Below are 19,508 nucleotides of genomic sequence, written 5' to 3' on the forward strand. Positions count from 1 at the left end.
TCGATTGCTGTAAAACTTAACTTGAAATAATGCTTCAAACAACTTGATTTTTGTTAATTAGAAGTTTAAACACCATAATTGAAGCATCCTTTGGTCGTTGGACCACCTTTTAAAGGTAAGTTTTACATCAATCGACTCGTATTCTCATTCCGATCAAAAGCCCTAAAATATCCGTTTGAAATTTGGAAAAAACTTAACGTCGTTAAATTTTTTTTAACGGAGGTCCAATGAAAACAAATAGTATGAAAGTTGGGACCAGTGACAGCTATTTTCAAAGTTGGGATTATTATCGACCAACTGCGTTAAATTGGGATTATTAAAATCCAATTTTCGTTATTTTAAAGGGTTAGATTGGTGTATCAAAGGGTAATTTAGTCATAGTAGATTTGGAATTTTCTATTTTTATGCAATCAACCTCTATCTTCCAAAAATGGTTACCATAATAATATCTTTTTATTAGTTAAAAATAGTCAAAACACACTAATGTTCGCAAATCTGTACATGATAACCACCATTCACAAAAAAAATACCATGTTCATGATTCAAAAACAATTATAGAGGAACCAACAATTATGAATAAAAAAACACACTCATAACAACACACTTACTAACCGGTTAACAGAAACACACCAACATCAAAAAACACACCGATTTACCATCCTCGTAAACACAAAATTACAACACACCATCAAACCAATTTTTTACTAGGGAAAATTCCTAAAATAACCCAAAGTAAGAGACAGAGAAAAAAAATGAACCAAAATGAATCCAAATTCCCAAAATAACCCATGGAATCTGTACTGGGGCGACACATTGGTAGTATAACCGACGAGATTTTCCAACCAATGAAAAAGTGACACTTGTAAAGTTTCTGACATTTCCGACCATATTTTTAAAAATATTGGGGTTTTCGTCCATATTTCTACTTTAAATCATTTGGTAAAAAACAATCTCTCCAGACGGTTTTTTTATGTTTCTTATCTGGTCCGTTCAAATTAATTTTTTCTTGAAAAATAACTTTTTGAATTTCGTCTTCCAAGATGCATTTTGAACGAATTTCGTCTTCCAAGTTCATATTTTTATGGTTCTTATCTGGTAAGTTTTAAAAGTTTAATAATATCTCGACCGATATGATTTTTAGTATTCCGTCTTGACCGACTATGTTTTTGAATATCCCGTCTACTCCGACTATATTTTTAATTAAGTTTTAGGTGGACCCACCTTCTTAAATTAAATTATCAATTTAAGGATATTTTTGATGAGTGAGTTAGTTACTTTGGTGATAAGACTGAGGTCTGGAGGATAGGCACCACCATTAGCAAATCTAGCAGCTTGCTCATTAGCATAGGGTTGAGGAAACCGATCACTGAGCAAGTGGTAAATAAATGCTTACGGTGGAATGCGAATGAAGCCGATTCCTCAGCAAGTGGTAAATTCCCCTACCACCAGCCATTTAAGCCAATTTCATGTGAAAATACATATATCAATGATATTTGCTAATGGTGGTGCCTATTCTTTTACCTTCATCCGAGTTCATCATTTTGATAAAACTTAAAATGTGGTTGAACTTGATGATGAAAATGGAAGGTGGAAAAAGGATGGAAATAAAAATATCCTTAAATTGATAATTTAATTTAAGAAGGTGGGTCCACCTGAAACTTAATTAAAAATATAGTCGGAGTAAACGAGATATTCAAAAACATAGTCGGTCAAGACGGAATACTAAAAATCATATCGGTCGAGATATTATTAAACTTTTAAAACTTACCAGATAAGAACCATGAAAATATAAACTTGGAAGACGAAATTCGTTCAAAATGCGTCTTGGAAGACGAAATTCAAAAAACTATTTTTTTAAGATAAAATTAATTTGAACGGACCAGATAAGAAACATAAAAAAACCGTCTGGAGACTGTTTTTTACCAAATGATTTAAAGTAGAAATATGGTCGAAAACCCCAATATTTTTAAAAATATGGTCGGAAATGTCAGAAACTTTACAAGTGTCACTTTTTCATTGGTTGGAAAATCTCGTTGCTTATACTATCAATGTGTCGCCCAGTACAGATTTCATGGGTTATTTTGGGAATTTGGATTCATTTTGGTTCATTTTTTTTTCTATCTCTTACTTTGGATCATTTTAGAAATTTTTCCTTTTTACTAATGTATACTGTGAACTATCAACCAAATTTTTTGTGATGTATTATTATTTGGATGTGAGACAAAGAAAGAAAAAAGTATCACCCTTGTTTATCACATAATTGTTAAAACTTAATTTCACGAAAGTATCATCCTTCGTTGAATTAATTTAATTGAAGGAGATAAATTAATTTTCCACTATAAATTATAATATATAAAATCAGTAAAGAACCTAAAATAATTTCAGTCAAATGAAATATGAAATTATTAAAATATACAAATTATGTTGTAATCTGATGACGACCATGTATTATTATAAAATTATAATATATAAAATCACTAAATAATTAGATGTTTTTGGTTTGGGCACAAGATTTGATTAAGGCACATCGATTATAGTTTGCAAATGATGATTTTGGTTTATTCTTGCAAATCTTGGTAGTTCCAAGATTTTGGCAAATCTATTTAATTAAAACAGGAATAACAATTATAATCAAATTTACAATCCTTAACTAAAACATGTTGTTGATTACCATCAGGTACTTATGTGCTCTATTGAATTTAACGGTCAAGATCTCTTCTTACACCTTTTAGGAAAATTAATCTTTTTATTTTATACTTACCCTATATATATATATACTAGTTTTTATCCCCCGTATTACGGGGTTGTTTTATATTGTTTGTTATAATATATATTTATTTTTTGAATTTATATTTTTATTATTGTATGAAAGTTAATAATATACTTATGATTTGATGATAAATTCTTTCACAAATAAATAAGATGTTATAACCTAATTTAAAAGCGCGCTATTTGGTTTTGATGTGACCCAAGACCCGTTTATTTTTTTTACTATAAAATTGTTTTTTTTAATTATAAATAATATTTATGAAAGTTAATAATATACTTATGGTTTGATGAGACCCAAGACCCGTTTATTTTTTTTACTATAAAATTGGTTTTTAATTTAAATAATATATATATCTTTTTTTAAAATAAATAAGATATTAATTTTTAGTATATCCTATTTTATAGAATTTTTGCATGTAACATCCTAAAAATTTTAATGATGAATAAAGGAAGTTATGTTTAGTGATTTCGCGTAATTAATTAATATCGGGTAGGGGGCGGGTCTTGGACGTGGATTAATTGAGATGGGTTAAATGAGAATGGGATTTCAGGGATATAAATACCCCCAAAATCCCAAAATATCTTCATTTTCACCAAACTCCCTAACACCCCAAAAACACACACACACACCACACACATACCGCCGCTGGCCGGCCGAGCCAAGGGAAGAGTCGGGCAGGTCCGAGAGAGAGAGATTAGTGTACTAGCAAGTAAACGAGATCCAAACAAGCCCAAAAAGGTATGATTCTTGATCCTTGAAGTTTAAAGATCCAAGCTTTTTAGTGTATAAGCGACCGAAAATGGTCGGGAAGCGTAGTGGGTGATATTGAACCATAGCAAGGGTGTTAAAATCTCTCAAAATGCTGGAAAGAAACCGAACAGCGGTTGTCTGGGCAACTTCGCCTGCATCTGGGCAACTTCGCCTTCAAAGCGATGAACTTCGCCTGCAAGCCAAGTTCGCCTGATGAACTTCGCCTGCAAGCCAAGTTCGCCTGATGGCAACTTCGCCTAAAGCTAAGTTCGCCTGATGACAACTTCGCCTAGAGCTAAGTTCGCCTGATGGCAACTTCGCCTAAAGCTAAGTTCGCCTGATGACAACTTCGCCTAGAGCTAAGTTCGCCTAAGGTTTAACTTTGCCTAAAGCTAAGTTCGCCTAAGGTTTAACTTCGCCTAAAGCCAAGTTCGATTAGAAAATAAATTAAAAACCTAATGAAAAATGTGTTAAGACAGTTAATGGAAATAAAATTTTTCCAAGCTGACCTGGCAGCTCGACCCCAGCCAGGGGCTCTGCCCCTTGGACCCTGCTAGGGGCTGCCGCCCCTAGACCCCGCTGCCAGGGGCGCTGCCCCCGGACCCCCGTTCGTTGTGGGTCATATAAAGATAGAAATACATTATGAGAAGTGATAGTTAATTAATACGTATACTTGTTATACAGTCAGCCGTGCACAACTGAAGAAAGGAATTACGATTAACGGTGAACGTAACCGTGTTCAGGTGAGTTTCTAGCCCCATTCCTTGTTATGTTTTCGGGGCTGTGTGCATACTTGATGTGTTGTTAATACATTTATCCTAAGTGATAAGTGTATGCCCTATGTGATATATGTGTTATGTAAGAATGATTGCTTGATGGTAGGTGAACGATCTTCGGATATTGCACGTACTGTCAGGTTGTAATGCTATGTATAAGGTAAGTATATTATGAATGCTTATGCGTATGAACGTGATAGAGATAATAAAAGAAGGAAATAATGATGTATGGTTGTATGGTTACGAAAAGGGTACCGAGCCCTAATAATACTCGAGGTATGATGTATGGTTGTATGGTTACAAAAAGGGTACCGAGCCCTAAAAATACTCGGGGTATAATGTATGGTAACGAAGAGGGAATCGAACCCTACTAATATTCGAAAACTAGGGACCAGACCCTTATAATATCTGTGATGTTAGGGACCAGACCCTTATAATATCTGTGATGTTAGGGAATCGAACCCTTCTAATATTCGAAACTAGGGACCAGACCCTTATAATATCTGTGATGGTAGGGAATCGAACCCTTCTAATATTCGAAAACTAGGAACCAGACCCTTATAATATCTGTGAGGTTATAGGGCGAAAGGCTCTTTAAAACGTATGATTATGTATGTAAAGAAAGTATGAAGGTAGAAATGAAAGTAAAAGCACTTAAGTGTGTATGAAAGAAAGTTAGGAGGTTAAGTATGAAATGTAAAGAATGTATTGTATGATTATGTGATTAACTAGAACTCACTCAGCGTAGCTGACTTTTAGTATGCACGCAGGTGAGTAAGATGAGACAGCTGGCTTGAGCGGGGACACATGGCAGAAGAATAAGAGCCTGGCATCTGAAGACTTATGATGTTTTAATTTTAATGCTTTAATGTTGAAAGACAATGGATGTTTTGAGACAAGTTATGAATTATGTAATGTTTTATGAAAGTTTTATATTCCGCGTAAATGTTTTAATTAACTCTGATATTTAGAACTGTGTTTATGAGTAAATCCAACATGAAAGTAGGGCTACCGGTAACGGGGCCTTACATTGCATCAATAATTTGGTGAGAATAATTTTTTATTTAATGAGATGTTATAACCCGTTTAAGGAATATTTGGGTTTGGTAAGACCCATACCCATGAATTCGAGTCAAATGCATGAGAAACCTCTATTTAAAAATCAAGCAAATCTGGTGACTCCAAAAAATGGGGGGCGACCATGTCGCGACACGTAGGATTTTTATGTTTTCGTTTATATATATATATATATATATATATATATATATATATATATATATATATATATTGAAACTATTAGAAAATAGAATCTCTTAGAATACACCATATGTTATTTGACGTATACAATGTTAAGTTGGTAAACAAAACCTGGTAGTCATGATTTCTTAAACGAAAAGGTCTAAAAACATCGTCTTTCTCACGAACGCCTTATATTATTCCGAGAAAAAAAATGGAAACTTAAAGGTATTTATTGCAATAATAATTATAGGATTTGCTTCGTGTACTTCTCGTGTGACCGATCAACTCGCCTACCGTCTTCTCATTACGCTTCACCATATTTTATTTCAAGTGAGTAAACACATCCCATTTTTCCTATTTTTGTTTTGGGTACAATATGCGTACTAAGCTATTCACTAGTATATATTTATGCTCAAAAACACAATTCCATTAATTGCATGGTTGTGATGTTGCTCGATTAATTGTTGATTGCTATGTGATTTATGTGTGTATTGCTTTTATGGTTGGTTGGTATCTCATTCTCATACTCATCCTCATAGTATGACTATACGTCGTCCGAGTAGACATGTCTTAATCTAGTGGCATGTTCGAAAAGACACATTTTGTTTATTGGTTGCGATCTTATTCGAGTAAGCATGTCCGAATCTAGTGGCACGTTGAAAAGATACATCTGTTTGTTTATGTTAATTGACGTTATTCACTAACGCAAGGAATTGTTTTATATCTCAATATTACTATTATTATTACACCAAACTGTGAATTACTCTCTCAACATGTGTTGTTAACAAATTATTTTTACGCGTATTGCAGGCTGTTATTTCTGATTGTTTGAGGTGAAGAACTTAGATTGGACTTTAGGATAAATAATAATAATAAAGTAAATGTTGTATTTATTTCTTTTGAACTATTTGTGTATGATTATTATGAATAAATAATTTAGATATTGACACTTATTATTTTTTTAGTGTCTTTGAGCTATAATACAAATATTATCGCGTCCCAGCATGTTTCGCCGTTAGGTTGGGGTGTGACAATTCAAATTAAAAAGATTCAACTTAGCCAACAAGTTAACAAATCAATGATGGGAAAATCTTTCATATAAATTTCTTAGAGGCTAATCAAGAATATTGTCACACCTCATTCAAAGCAGCAGAACATGCGCCGGGGGGGGGGGGGGGGCGTAACATATTGATCGAATAGTAGCACAAAAGACACTAATTAAATCGACAATAATTATTTAATTCATTAACACTAAAACAATTACAATAACCAACTCAAATAAAACATACATTTGTATTTTTGACTAAATATCGTAAGGCCAAGCTAAATGGCTTCAATCTTGATTACATCAAATACTTGAACATGTAGCATGTATAAAAATAGAGTTTGTCATTACGAATGTCAGTGAGAATACATAAGTTTAGGTTTATATCTATAGATATATAAAATCTCAATTCATATGTAAATGATAAGTGTTACAAATCTTATGAATATGTAAACAATTAAATATATTTGGACTCGTTCCTATTGATAAAAATCAACGTACTTGGGTAAATGTATAATCATACTAAACGAGGATGAGAACAAACCACCAAACAACAAAATAAACACTTAAGCACATAGAACATAATCATAGATCATGCAATAATCACAAATAAACATATAGTGAATTGTGTTTTGAATAGATGTGGTAATAAAAATCGAATAGTACATAATGTATACATGCTACCCCCATAATATAAGAAAGATTAAACATGTAAGCCCTGAGCCCGGTTCCCTACATTATCGTTGGATTTACTCATAAATACAGTTCTAAATATCAAAGTGAATTAAAAATTTCGCGAAAACATTAAACTTCAACCATATATTGCATGATCATTCAAATCTCATTATAACAATCAAACACTTGTGTTAAAACATAATATAAACATTATATTAAAACATCATAACATTCTGCTCAAAATGTCAGCCTCGTCCAATGCCATGTGTCTCCCTCAAACTAGCTGTCTTAGCCTATTTACCTACGTACATACTAAAAGTCAGTTACGTTGAGTGAATTCTAGTTAATCAGGCAACATACATTACATTCACATACTTACGTATCCAAAGACACATATTACATACTTAAACTGGTTGACTTTCTTTCATAAATACATTCATTCATTATTTTTTTCAAACTTTCATTCTTTCTTATTTTAACAACATAGTGCATACATAACTATCTCTATGTTTTAAAGAGTCTTTTGCCTAATAACCTCACATATTTATAAGAGTCTGGTTTGGTCCTTATCCTCTCAGATATTATAAGGGTCTGATATCTATCCTCTCAGATTTTATAAGGGTCTTATGCCTTCTTTCCATACAACCATACATACATTCCCTACAGCATATAACCAAAAACGCATATCATTTACTATATGCATACACATTCACAAATCATACACTTACTATATAAAGTAAGCGTATTAACCTATCACATAGAGTATACACATAACACGAAAAACATAGCAGAGAAAAGGGGCTAGAAACTCACATGGATCTTGTTTCTATCGAAGTTAACTGTAACACCCCTTCTTAGCTGTGCACGCCTAGTATCAATTAACTACTCCTAACAGGATCATATTCTAACCCCTAACAAACGGGGTCGGGTGCAACGCCCTTGGCAGCAGGGTTCTGGGGGCGGCAGCTCCTAGAAGGTCAAGGGGCAGAGCCCCTAGCTTGGAAAAAACTTATTTTCGATAATAAGTCTTTATAAAAAAAATGCATCAGAAAACGAATCAAGTCGAGTTTCATTAGAGTCAAGTCTCATTCGATTCAAGTCGAGTTTCATTCAATTCGATTTGATTCGTGCATTCTCCAGAATTCGATTCAACCCATTTTCATGCTCTTTTTGCTATAATCGATTTTATTTATACCTCCAAGGCCCGTTTTACCACCGCAACAAGTCTTGGCTCGTAACAACTCCATCCTCTTGTTTTTACACGATCCGAGCGTCACTCGTTCTTTCCGATTAATTCTAAACAACTTGTTAATGATCAACTTCTTTCCTTTAACAAAAAGTCCATGAAGCGAACGCCCCCTAAGACTATTTGTGTTTTTTTACAAATGGTGTGTATTTGGGACTACTAATCACTTGGGGGATTGGCTTTGTTTTTTAATCACAAATGGGGTCATAGTTTTTAATATTGGCGAATTAGAGTTTTGGCATAGGTGTGTAAGAGAATGTAAGAGGGTTGTAAGGTGAGAGAATCTTATTTGTATTTGGTAGTGACGAATTAGCTAAATTGCATCTGATAGTGGCGAATTACTTAAACTGTGTTTGGTAGTGGCGAGTAAAAACGAGGTCACGTGACCAACTACTATTAGCACTTAGTATTGACGAATAACCTTAATATTACTTGATATTGACGAGTAAGGGTGCTTCGAATCTGCCAAAATTAAAATTCTTACGTAGTTGGTTTGATTTATTAAAAAGTTGTTTTGTTGAAAGATTAAATGTAGGTTGTTGAAATATTCTTACGGACATGCTTCGATTTAATCTTTCAACAACCTACATTTAATCTTTCAACAAAACAACTTTTATTTAATATGCCAACAACTTCTATTAATAAACCAAACCAACTACGTAAGAATTTTAATTTTGGCAGATTCGAAGCACCCTTACTCGCCGATATCAAGTAATATTAAGGTTATTCGCCAATACTAAGTGCTAATAGTAGTTGGTCACGTGACCTCGTTTTTACTCGCCACTACCAAACACAGTTTACGTAATTCGCCACTATCAAATGCAATTTAGCTAATTCGCCACTAGCAAATACAAATAAGATTCTCTCATCTGACAACCCTCTTACATTCTCTTACACACCTATGCCAAAACTCTAATTCACCAATATTAAAAACTATGACCTTAATATTACTTGATATTGACGAGTAAGGGTGCTTCGAATCTGCCAAAATTAAAATTCTTACGTAGTTGGTTTGATTTATTAAAAAGTTGTTTTGTTGAAAGATTAAATGTAGGTTGTTGAAATATTCTTACGGACATGCTTCGATTTAATCTTTCAACAACCTACATTTAATCTTTCAACAAAACAACTTTTATTTAATATGCCAACAACTTCTATTAATAAACCAAACCAACTACGTAAGAATTTTAATTTTGGCAGATTCGAAGCACCCTTACTCGCCGATATCAAGTAATATTAAGGTTATTCGCCAATACTAAGTGCTAATAGTAGTTGGTCACGTGACCTCGTTTTTACTCGCCACTACCAAACACAGTTTACGTAATTCGCCACTATCAAATGCAATTTAGCTAATTCGCCACTAGCAAATACAAATAAGATTCTCTCATCTGACAACCCTCTTACATTCTCTTACACACCTATGCCAAAACTCTAATTCACCAATATTAAAAACTATGACCCCATTTGTGATTAAAAAACAAAGCCAACCCCCCCCCCCCCCCCCCCAAGTGATTAGTAGTCCCAAATACACACCATTTGTAAAAAAAATTCGTGATTCTAACTAATAACAAACAAAAGCAGCCTTATATTATACGTCACATCGTAATCGTAACGAAGATTATTAAAAACCAATAATGAACTGAGAAACAATGATTAACTAGACAAACCATTGCCTCAATCTACAATTGCACCGCCTATCCTGTATCAATTATGATTCTTGAAACTCGAATTTTGTTTATATAAAAAGTTAAAAACAAACGCCAAGTGGAGACAAGCATATACATGAAAACCAAATATACAACAACCCATAAACATAGCTATATCATAGCAGCCTTATCTCCTTCCAAATTTAAACACCTTATTAAAATGACATTACTATCCCTAACTCCTATTTTTTAGCCTTCCTGACCGACCTTTCTACAATTTTAATACTTTTCAAACACCCAGCCATATCTTCTAGGTTTTTTTTGTTTGTTTTATCTCGTAATCGATTGTAGCTAAATCAGTCGCTTGTACTATTCATCTTCTAGGTTTTTTTTGTTTGTTTTTTTATTTGTGATTTCTGTCTTCATATATCTTTTTCCCTATTATCAATTGTGGTCATATACTACTACTGTATCAATGCTTATGCAATGAGTTAACTAGTTGAATAATATTTGCTTTGCTTTGTGAATGTTTTATACATATAGTTACAATGCAATCAAAATCAAATAGAAAAAGAAGCAAGATTGTTCCACAGCCCAAACCGATATGCCGCCGTGTGAAGCAATCAACAAGGAACTGGTTGGGCCTCCCCTCAAATTTAATGCTCAATATACTCCGAAGAGTCGGTGGTTTTGGCATACTCTGGCATGTCCAGAAAGTGTGCACCGCTTGGCGTGAACTCTGCAAGGACCCTGTCATGTGGAGAGTCGTTTATATGTACAGTATCTTAAGTCATGAATATCTGGAGTTGTGCAAGCAAGCTGTGGATAGAAGCCAAGGCCAGCTAGTTGATTTAACCTTGTGTGATATTTGTGATCAGGAGCTTCTACAGTATGTTGCTGATAGGTACTGTAATTGTTCGTTAAATTTGTGCATTCCTCAGTCTGCAATCAACAGTAACTAGTTGAGTCTGTTTTGGTAATTAGAAATTAGCTACATATACATGATTAGCTTAGTGTTTGATTCTATTCTATCCATATGCCTTTACTGAGTCATAATTAACATTCGTGACTGGATTTTTCTTCCTTTTAACAGATCAAGTAAGCTTAGACGTCTAGCAATTGGCCATGGTATTAATTTAATTGAGAGTGATCCTTTGAAGAGATTCTCATTATTGGAGGAACTCAGCTTTTATAGCGCATTTGTTAAGAAAGAACATATTGAAGTTGTTGGCCGCTATTGCTCATTACTAAAAACACTCAAAGTGAACTTCAACCGTTATAGATCGCACGGTAAAGATACTGAGGTAGCCTTAGCAATTGGGAAAAACTTACCCCAGTTAACTCATCTTGAACTCATTGAAAACAAAATGACAAACATTGGGTTGCAAGCGATTCTAGATGGTTGTCTTCACCTTCAATCACTTGACCTGCGTGGGTGCAAGTACCTCAATCTAAATGGGGACTTAGGGAAAAGATGTTCACAATAGATTAAGAATCCCAAATTTCCTCATCATTCTCTTAAAGGGTGTGGAAATGATGATCTTTTTGATGTTTTATATAATTTATGGATACTCCGATTATGAGTATGAATAAACATATCATTCTTAGTGACAAGGATACTAAGTGTTTATTCTTTTGAAGCTGAAGCCGTTGTCTGTGTGCAAGAACATTCTTCTTTTAGGCCTTTCTCAGGAAAAAGGCATTTTTGGAATTCAAAACTTGGGTAACTTCTAAATAAGTTTGTTTGAGAGTTATCTTTTTACTTGAAAATTATTGTTTTGCTTATGTGTCATTCCTAAATAGGATGTTTGGTTTCTTATATCTTGGTATTATTGGCAAAATGGGTGTGGTAATGGGTCATTTGATGTTTTCCTAAGTTCTAAAATTAATTATTTTCAAACTATACATCTTTTTGGTCCATTTATTTTGCTGCCGTTTTAAAATATACGTCTTCTCTTGTATGTCAATATTTAATGCCACAAGTCGGTTTTTACACCCGGTAGCTCTTCACATAGCAAGTTCTTATCTTGAGCTAAATGTGTAGCACCATACCTAGTAAATTCAATAAATCCATCAGTTTACATAGAGATAGTATTACAAAGTAAATATAGATGTGACCAGACTTGTTTATGATCAGTTATGTGTGAGAAAAATCATTTGTATAAATTATGCGGTCTTACTATACCATCGTAGAAGGAGAGACAATCTTAGTTAAGGAACTAAGAGGTTCCCTGCCTTACCTGATATTTGTACATGAAGTCTCTAATTACTAGTATTTTACTAATATATATAAATATGAACTTTAGTGCCGCAAGTGCCCTATTGGGCCGCTTGGCTGCACCGTGTTAGTTCGTAAATTTTGTTTTTTTTATTTAGTCCAGTTATCAAAACTAACGCAATGGAAACTAACTAAACACTATTTTTTTTCGTTTGAGTTCTAGTACCATAACGAAGCTGACAGTTGCCAACCGAATTCACATAGACTCGTTGCCTCAACGCTCAGGTTTTACCTATGTGCCCCCCCCCCCCCCCACAGCCCTCAACTCCCACAGTCCCACCCCCAATTGGCCATTGGCCCACCTTAACATATATATATATATATATATATATATATATATATATATATATATATATCATTTTTTAGCTCCAGTACTGTAACGAATGTAATCGAAACCAACCGAATTAGTGTCGTGTTACCTCCTCAATTTCGGGATCGACAACGCTCGAATTTTACCACCACCCAGGTTTGCCGATCAAATATACATCATTTTAAGTATTTCTTATTTTTTAATATGCTAATCTTTTTATATGTTAATTTGACGAATTATATTGTTGTTTTAACGCTCAAATTTTATCAGCGGTGTCTATATCGTAACGGATGTAACTGATACCAACTGAATTCGCGTCGTCTCACTGACGTAATGCTTAGGTTTACCAATGCTCAGGTTTCAATACTAGGGTTTTGCGAGCTGCCTGACGCAACGCGCCGGTACTAGTTTTAAATAAAGCATCTTTGGCACGAAAAATATATTTCATGAACTGCGTAGAATATCTTATTTACCTTGGCTGATTTGAACAATTCATTGATCACTTCAGACAATGTAGTATGCACATTAACCGCATACTTGATGTCCTTTACCAATTAGAGTTCCGAACTGTGTCCTTTTTTTACATAATAAATAATTAATATGATAAGTTTTATAATTTCAAAACTGTGAATGAAGCAATGAAGTAAAAGTAAGTTTATAAGGGCGAGTAATCCCCAAGTACTCGCTACAAGGTATGTTGCTTGTGCGAGTTTCTTTAACTCTGCTTAGTTATTAAAAATCGATCAAAGGTGGTTAAGCTCAGCCCAAATAGCATCCTATCTTTGAACATGAGCCGATTTTGACTAAAAAAATAAAGCATAATTCTTATCTCTATCTTTACTATATATAATGCAGGAGTTGTGGGCATCTTTAATTTTAAATATACAATTTGTGTTGCTCATTGTAAAAGCCTCGTTGCATAGGTTAACACTTTTAATGGGCATATAAGTCTTTTAGACGATGAAAAAGTACAATTACAATTTTGGTACCTAAACTTTACTCAAATTTTGAAAATTTCGTATATATTAACAACTTTAACCCCTTATCTTTAACCTACACCCATAACACTACAAGAAATTTGGGTAATTACCCACATATAATATGTGTTGGTAGAAGCCTATTATGTTTTTGTAGTTGTTTTTACTTTTACATAAATTAAATGTTTTATGATGTGTTGCCTCAAACCTGTAGATATAGATATAGATCATTACCCACACATCAATTATTTGTAGGTATATATCACACTGTACCTACACATATATGTGTGGCAAAAATTAATAATTATGTGTGGTTAAAAGTATATTGATTAGTGTAAGTGGCTGCTGGGTGGCAGCTAACGTGGCTTATGATGTGGCAAATGACGAGGAGCATAACGATGACATGGCATGTTCTTAAAAAGCGTTGTTGACACGTGCCATAATTATATGTGTAGGTAAATACAATACTATATGTGGGTAAAGGTGGTAAATGTGTAGGCATCAATTTCAATACGTATAGAAAAAAATATAGATGAATTGGTAAAAATATGTTTATATATAAACATTAACCACAATATATGTAGGTAAGGGTACGGGGAAGCCAAGCACGAGCTTTACAATTCAGAACTTTCAAAAGATTGAGCTTGACAAATACAATTTTTTTTTTGAACATAAAAATACAACATAATTGAGCTTGCCTGATCGACTTGTTTCCGATTCTAACTAGTAATCACATAATATGTTAATTTTTTTAAGTTTAAGAAGTGTCATGCATGCATGTCATAAAATTGTGTTATTGTGTGTCATTAAATATGACACGCAAACACATGTCATTTTCAATTTATAACTGAGCTATTAACTACACTCATTTGCGTGTCATCCGTATCGATATATAGATTATTAATATAAAAGCATTTTTCTATTAGTGAAAAGTGTAAAAAGACGTAAGAACATAAAGTAGAACACTTTATAGTTAGCAATAGCGGTGAGCAACTTAACCACAATAACCGTTAAACTGAACCATAAATGATATAAAAAAAGCGATTTTAACTATAACCGAACCGACCCATTTATTTAACCAACAATATGTTTGGTATTAACTTCCACCAAACATGTTGGATTGTATCATTTTGATGTTTTCGCTTCAATGTTGTTATCAAATTAAATTTAATTTCATTGACGGGTTATTCTCTTTTTGAATATTTGGTATTAATATTATGATTTATATAACTTGTTAAATTAGGCCATGTCGTTTTTTGTAATAATTGATTCCAAAATTTTAGGCCCAAGTACATTGTTAACCGACTCACTATAACCTACATTACCGATTAACCAAAACCGCCATAACGAGTCAGGTATGGTTATGGTTATCCATTAATCGATATGTCGGTTATGGTTATGAGTTTGGCTCAAAACCACCTCTAATCGACCCATGCACACCCTTAGTTAGTAATGTTCTTATATGTTTACGCGGGCCACTTGTGCCGCATTTGGATCCTTTAAAATTTATGATATATAGACTATTAATATGAAAGAGTTACGTGTATTAGGAAAAAAAAAACTAATAAATCAGCCAATTGGTATATCAATTATCAAATCAATGCTATTTAATAACAATCATCAGTAGCCTATCTCTTTATTCCCTGCAATCAATAGATTCAATGCTACTTAAATTGCCGATTTGATTTCCTTATTCCCTCCAATCAATACAACTTAATCTCGAATATAACGGGATTCAAATCTAGCACCCATCAGTAGTTTATAAACACACACACACACATATATATATGCATTCAATTTTCAAACTTTAGTAGTTGTAAGATCTTCTGTTATTTGTGATTTCAGTCCATATATGCAATGAGCTGGTGGGTGTTATATGTTGAACCAAAGCCCAAACAGATGCGGAAACCAACAAGGAATTGGTTGGATCTCCCGTCAAATCTAACGGAGAATATTATCCAAAGAATTGGTGTGAAGGACATACTTGAAAATGCCCAAAAAGTGTGCACTGCTTGGCGTGGAATCTGTAAGGACCCTGCCATGTGGAGGGTCGTTTATATGGATGCACGGTCATGTCAAAGTGTAGGAATATGCCGGGAGATGTGTAAGCAAGCTGTGGATAGAAGCCAAGGCCAACTGGTTGATTTAAGGTTCATTGGCTTTTGTGATCACGAGCTTTTTCTTCATTGTGTTACTGATAGGTATGCCATTAATATTATTTCTTATTTTACTGTCTTTCTAAAATCCTTTTGATTTATTTATTTATTGTATACTTACATGATTGTAGTAAATTATCTATCTCATGGTCGTGTTCGTATTTTAGAGGGTCAAGAAATTAGTTTACTACATTATTAATTATATAACTTGTTTGTATAATTTAGTATCAGATCATTCTTATTGGGTCTTCTCTATCATAAATTTAACTTTCGTGACTAGATTACTAAATTTTTCTTTCTTAAACAGATCAAGTCAGCTAAGACGTCTAGAATTTAAAGCGTGCTATGGTGAAATGTTTGGTCACTTAAGTGAAGATTTGAAAAAATTATCATTATTAGAGGAACTCAGCTTTATCAAAACATATGTTTCACAAGAAGATATTGAATCTGCTGGTCAGTATTGTCCCTTGCTAAAAAGACTCAAAATGAACCGACATCCGTATAGATTCGGCAGTGAAGATAACGAGGTAGCCTTAGCAATTGGGAAAAACTTACCTCAGTTAACTCATCTTCAACTCATTGGGAACAGGATGACAAACATTGGGTTGGAGGCAATTCTGGATGGTTGTTGTCATCTTGTATCGCTTGACTTGCTTGGATGCATGCTCCTTGATCTAAGCGGGAACTTAGGGAAGAGATGTTCACAGCAGATTAAGCATCTCAAACTTCCTTTCCATTCTCTTTAAGGGCGTCTACATATTTCTAAAGTTTTACAAAATTCTGGTGGATACTCTGGTTATGATTATGAATAAAAGTATCATTCTTAGTGACAATGATACCAATTGTTTGTTCTTTTGAAGGTGTAGTTGTTGCCTGCGTGCAAGAACATTTTCATTTTGTTTTTCTGGAAAGGTATTTTTGGTATTCAAAACATGGGTAACTTTTAAATTAGATGTTTGTTTGAGAGTTGTCATTTTTATAATGAAAACTATTGTTTTGTTTATGTGCCATTCATAAATAGGATGTTTGGTTTCTTATATCTTGGTATTATAGGGCGGGTATTCTTTTGTTTTGTGAGTTTCTTTCGATTAGTGATTGTTTTGTATCTAAAGTTTATTGGAAAAAGAAATCTGCTGTTACAAGTGGTGATCTGCTCAGTTGAATGCAGCAACATCCAGTGACACGTAAAAAATGGAACAAAGGCTGAAGAAAATTCTTGTCATTTGCTTACATGCATAATGCATTAGTATACCTGCCAAAACAGGTGTGGTAATGGGCCATTTGATGTTTTCCCAAGTTCAATATTAAACCTTTATAAGAGCTATGTTTTTTGGTCCATTTATTTTGCTGCCATGGCCGAGACGTAGGGATTTGAAATCACATAAGAGACAATGGCTTCATTATCAGCAAACAGGTATCTCTGTTTGTTTGTGAGATGAGTAAACTGACCGCCCCTTGTGCCTTATATGACCCATTTATATTGTTTCTTCTGGCCCCATTTTCACATTTTCCTTTTATATTTGCTCAGTTGGTCAACCCATTAAATAACCCGTATCTTTAAACGTCATCCTCCTCCTCCTCGTCGCCTACCACCCAGTTCAGATTCGCTACCAAAACCTTCAATGAAAACGTACCCTAGACTCTATAAAATCTGCAACTTAAAGTGATTATATGATCTTTAGAAGAAACTGAACATTTTCTAACATGGAGCTACCTTAACTTAAACTAGTATTATGCACAATAGCCAAACACCAAACAACTCACTTTATCTTGTCAGTATTGCCTTAATTTGTTTTAGGAAAGCAATTTCACAGTATCTTTGCATTGTATTTTGCTACAAGCATAATCAGTTTTAGTTTTCCACACACCCCAATAGGCCAATACTGTTTGGAAGGCTTGAGATTTGAAAAGTTCATGTTCATTGAAAACTGTTGTCTTGTTGGTTTTTGCAAAGCTTGTATTGATACTCTACAGTTACATAAATAAATTATGCATACAAAACTTGACTCCAAATTGGTGATTCTATTTACAGATTTTTGCTCTGTGTAGCTTCTTTACAAGACCCATACCCGATCCATAACACATTGTGTAACCCAAGTTTTCTTGACCCAGTGCCCGCCTTAAGATTTGTTTCCTTGTGAATGTTGACTTGATTGTCACACCTGACAGTGTTAATAAACCTTATAATTATCCAAACATGTCCATGGAAGCCATGATCTCACTCAAGTCATCATCAATATTACTATCTTATAATAATAATAATAATAATAATAATAATAATAATAATAGTAGTGAAATCTGTGCCATTGTTTCGGGACACCAACTGTACCTGCATTGGTTAATAATATTAATATTTAATAATTTAAAACTTACAGAAATGAACTTTATTAAATAAATTTACCATATGCATCAGAAAAATCCAGATCAGCAACATCCTGAAGCATAGATTGTCTATCCGACTATCCTGAAGCGCAGATTCCTCCAATATATAGTGGTGATCTCTTGAAAGTTTCACTGCAGATTTCATAACAATCATTAAGATACTATACGATTTCTAGAGTTCGTCTAAGCTAACTTGACATGTTAATGGAAGACAACGCGTGCTTATCAGATATCTTAAGAATGATACTCTTAATTATAATAAAAAAGATGAACTGCTACCACTGCGTGAAAATTTAGATACGGTGACACAGAATAAGTGTCACTGTATCCATTTCGTCACACATATCCCTTTCAGTCCAAGTGACACCAAAGCCGCCGCCACCATAGATACCATAAGGTGACCTTGAAGTTTTGTGACCGTAAGTCTTAAAAAGCGTGACTAAAAGGTTTCAATATCTTTGCTGGAATCAAGCTTTCGTCTATTAAGTGTGACTAAAGGTAGCAGCGGTCACATGAATCTATTTCAATGTGACCGTTTCTACTGTATAGTCACAAACATTTATGTTTTAGCAACAGCAATTTAAAACAACAGTGACAAAATGTAGCAAATTCAACATGATGTTTTTATAAGTGTGGTTGTTTCTTATATATAGTGACGTGAAAGCTTGTTATTGTCACATTATCTCTACTAAATTTAGAATTGATTGCCATCATTTATCTCCACTCTTTTTTAAATAATAATATATAAAACAATATCATAACTTTTAACCACTGTGCCGTCATCTATATCAATTGTCACATTAATTATTATTAAATTTTAATTACACAACTTTATTTTATTATTAACCTTTTTAGATTAATAATATTTAATTAAATTAAATGTATGGACGCGACGGTTACGGCCACCGTCATAACTCTTTCCCTCCTCTCTATAAAACCCCTGTCCATCGGTTTAATTAGTTTCTTTTCAATTACATTTACAATTCATGTAATTATCTATCTTACATTTAGAATTGGAAGACAAAATTTTAGTTACTTTATATCCTTTTTCAGACTTTTCCGTTCTTTACTTATATTTTATATTCATATTACTTTTAACATAAAAATATGGTGTATATCCTTTAATATTTTAATCTTTTAAAACAACTTATCGGCAACCACTGGTTATCATATTCTCACATTCTTTCCTATTTGAAATATATATTACCCATTATTCACATACCTTTTTAAAACGGTTACTATATAAATTATTTATATT

At 33.5% G+C, this 19,508-nt stretch overlaps 1 protein-coding gene and 1 pseudogene across 1 annotated transcript; both read left to right on the forward strand.

Annotated features, from left to right (window-relative positions):
* The first annotated feature begins 10,695 nt into the window (after window positions 1–10,695).
* Window positions 10,696–11,634, forward strand: LOC143564266 (F-box protein SKIP19-like). Its single transcript, XM_077051595.1, has 2 exons — window positions 10,696–11,051; window positions 11,241–11,634. Exons 1-2 carry the CDS (start codon window positions 10,696–10,698, stop codon window positions 11,632–11,634), a joined length of 750 nt encoding a protein of 249 aa, XP_076907710.1.
* Window positions 11,635–15,569: 3,935 nt separating this feature from the next.
* Window positions 15,570–16,614, forward strand: LOC143564267 (putative F-box/LRR-repeat protein 23 pseudogene; annotated as a pseudogene).
* Window positions 16,615–19,508: the final 2,894 nt, after the last annotated feature.

This window comes from Bidens hawaiensis, unplaced genomic scaffold (assembly GCF_021521415.1).
Source record: "Bidens hawaiensis isolate Kalapana, Puna unplaced genomic scaffold, B.hawaiensis_p1.1 tig00021843_1, whole genome shotgun sequence".
Lineage (NCBI taxonomy): Eukaryota > Viridiplantae > Streptophyta > Magnoliopsida > Asterales > Asteraceae > Bidens > Bidens hawaiensis.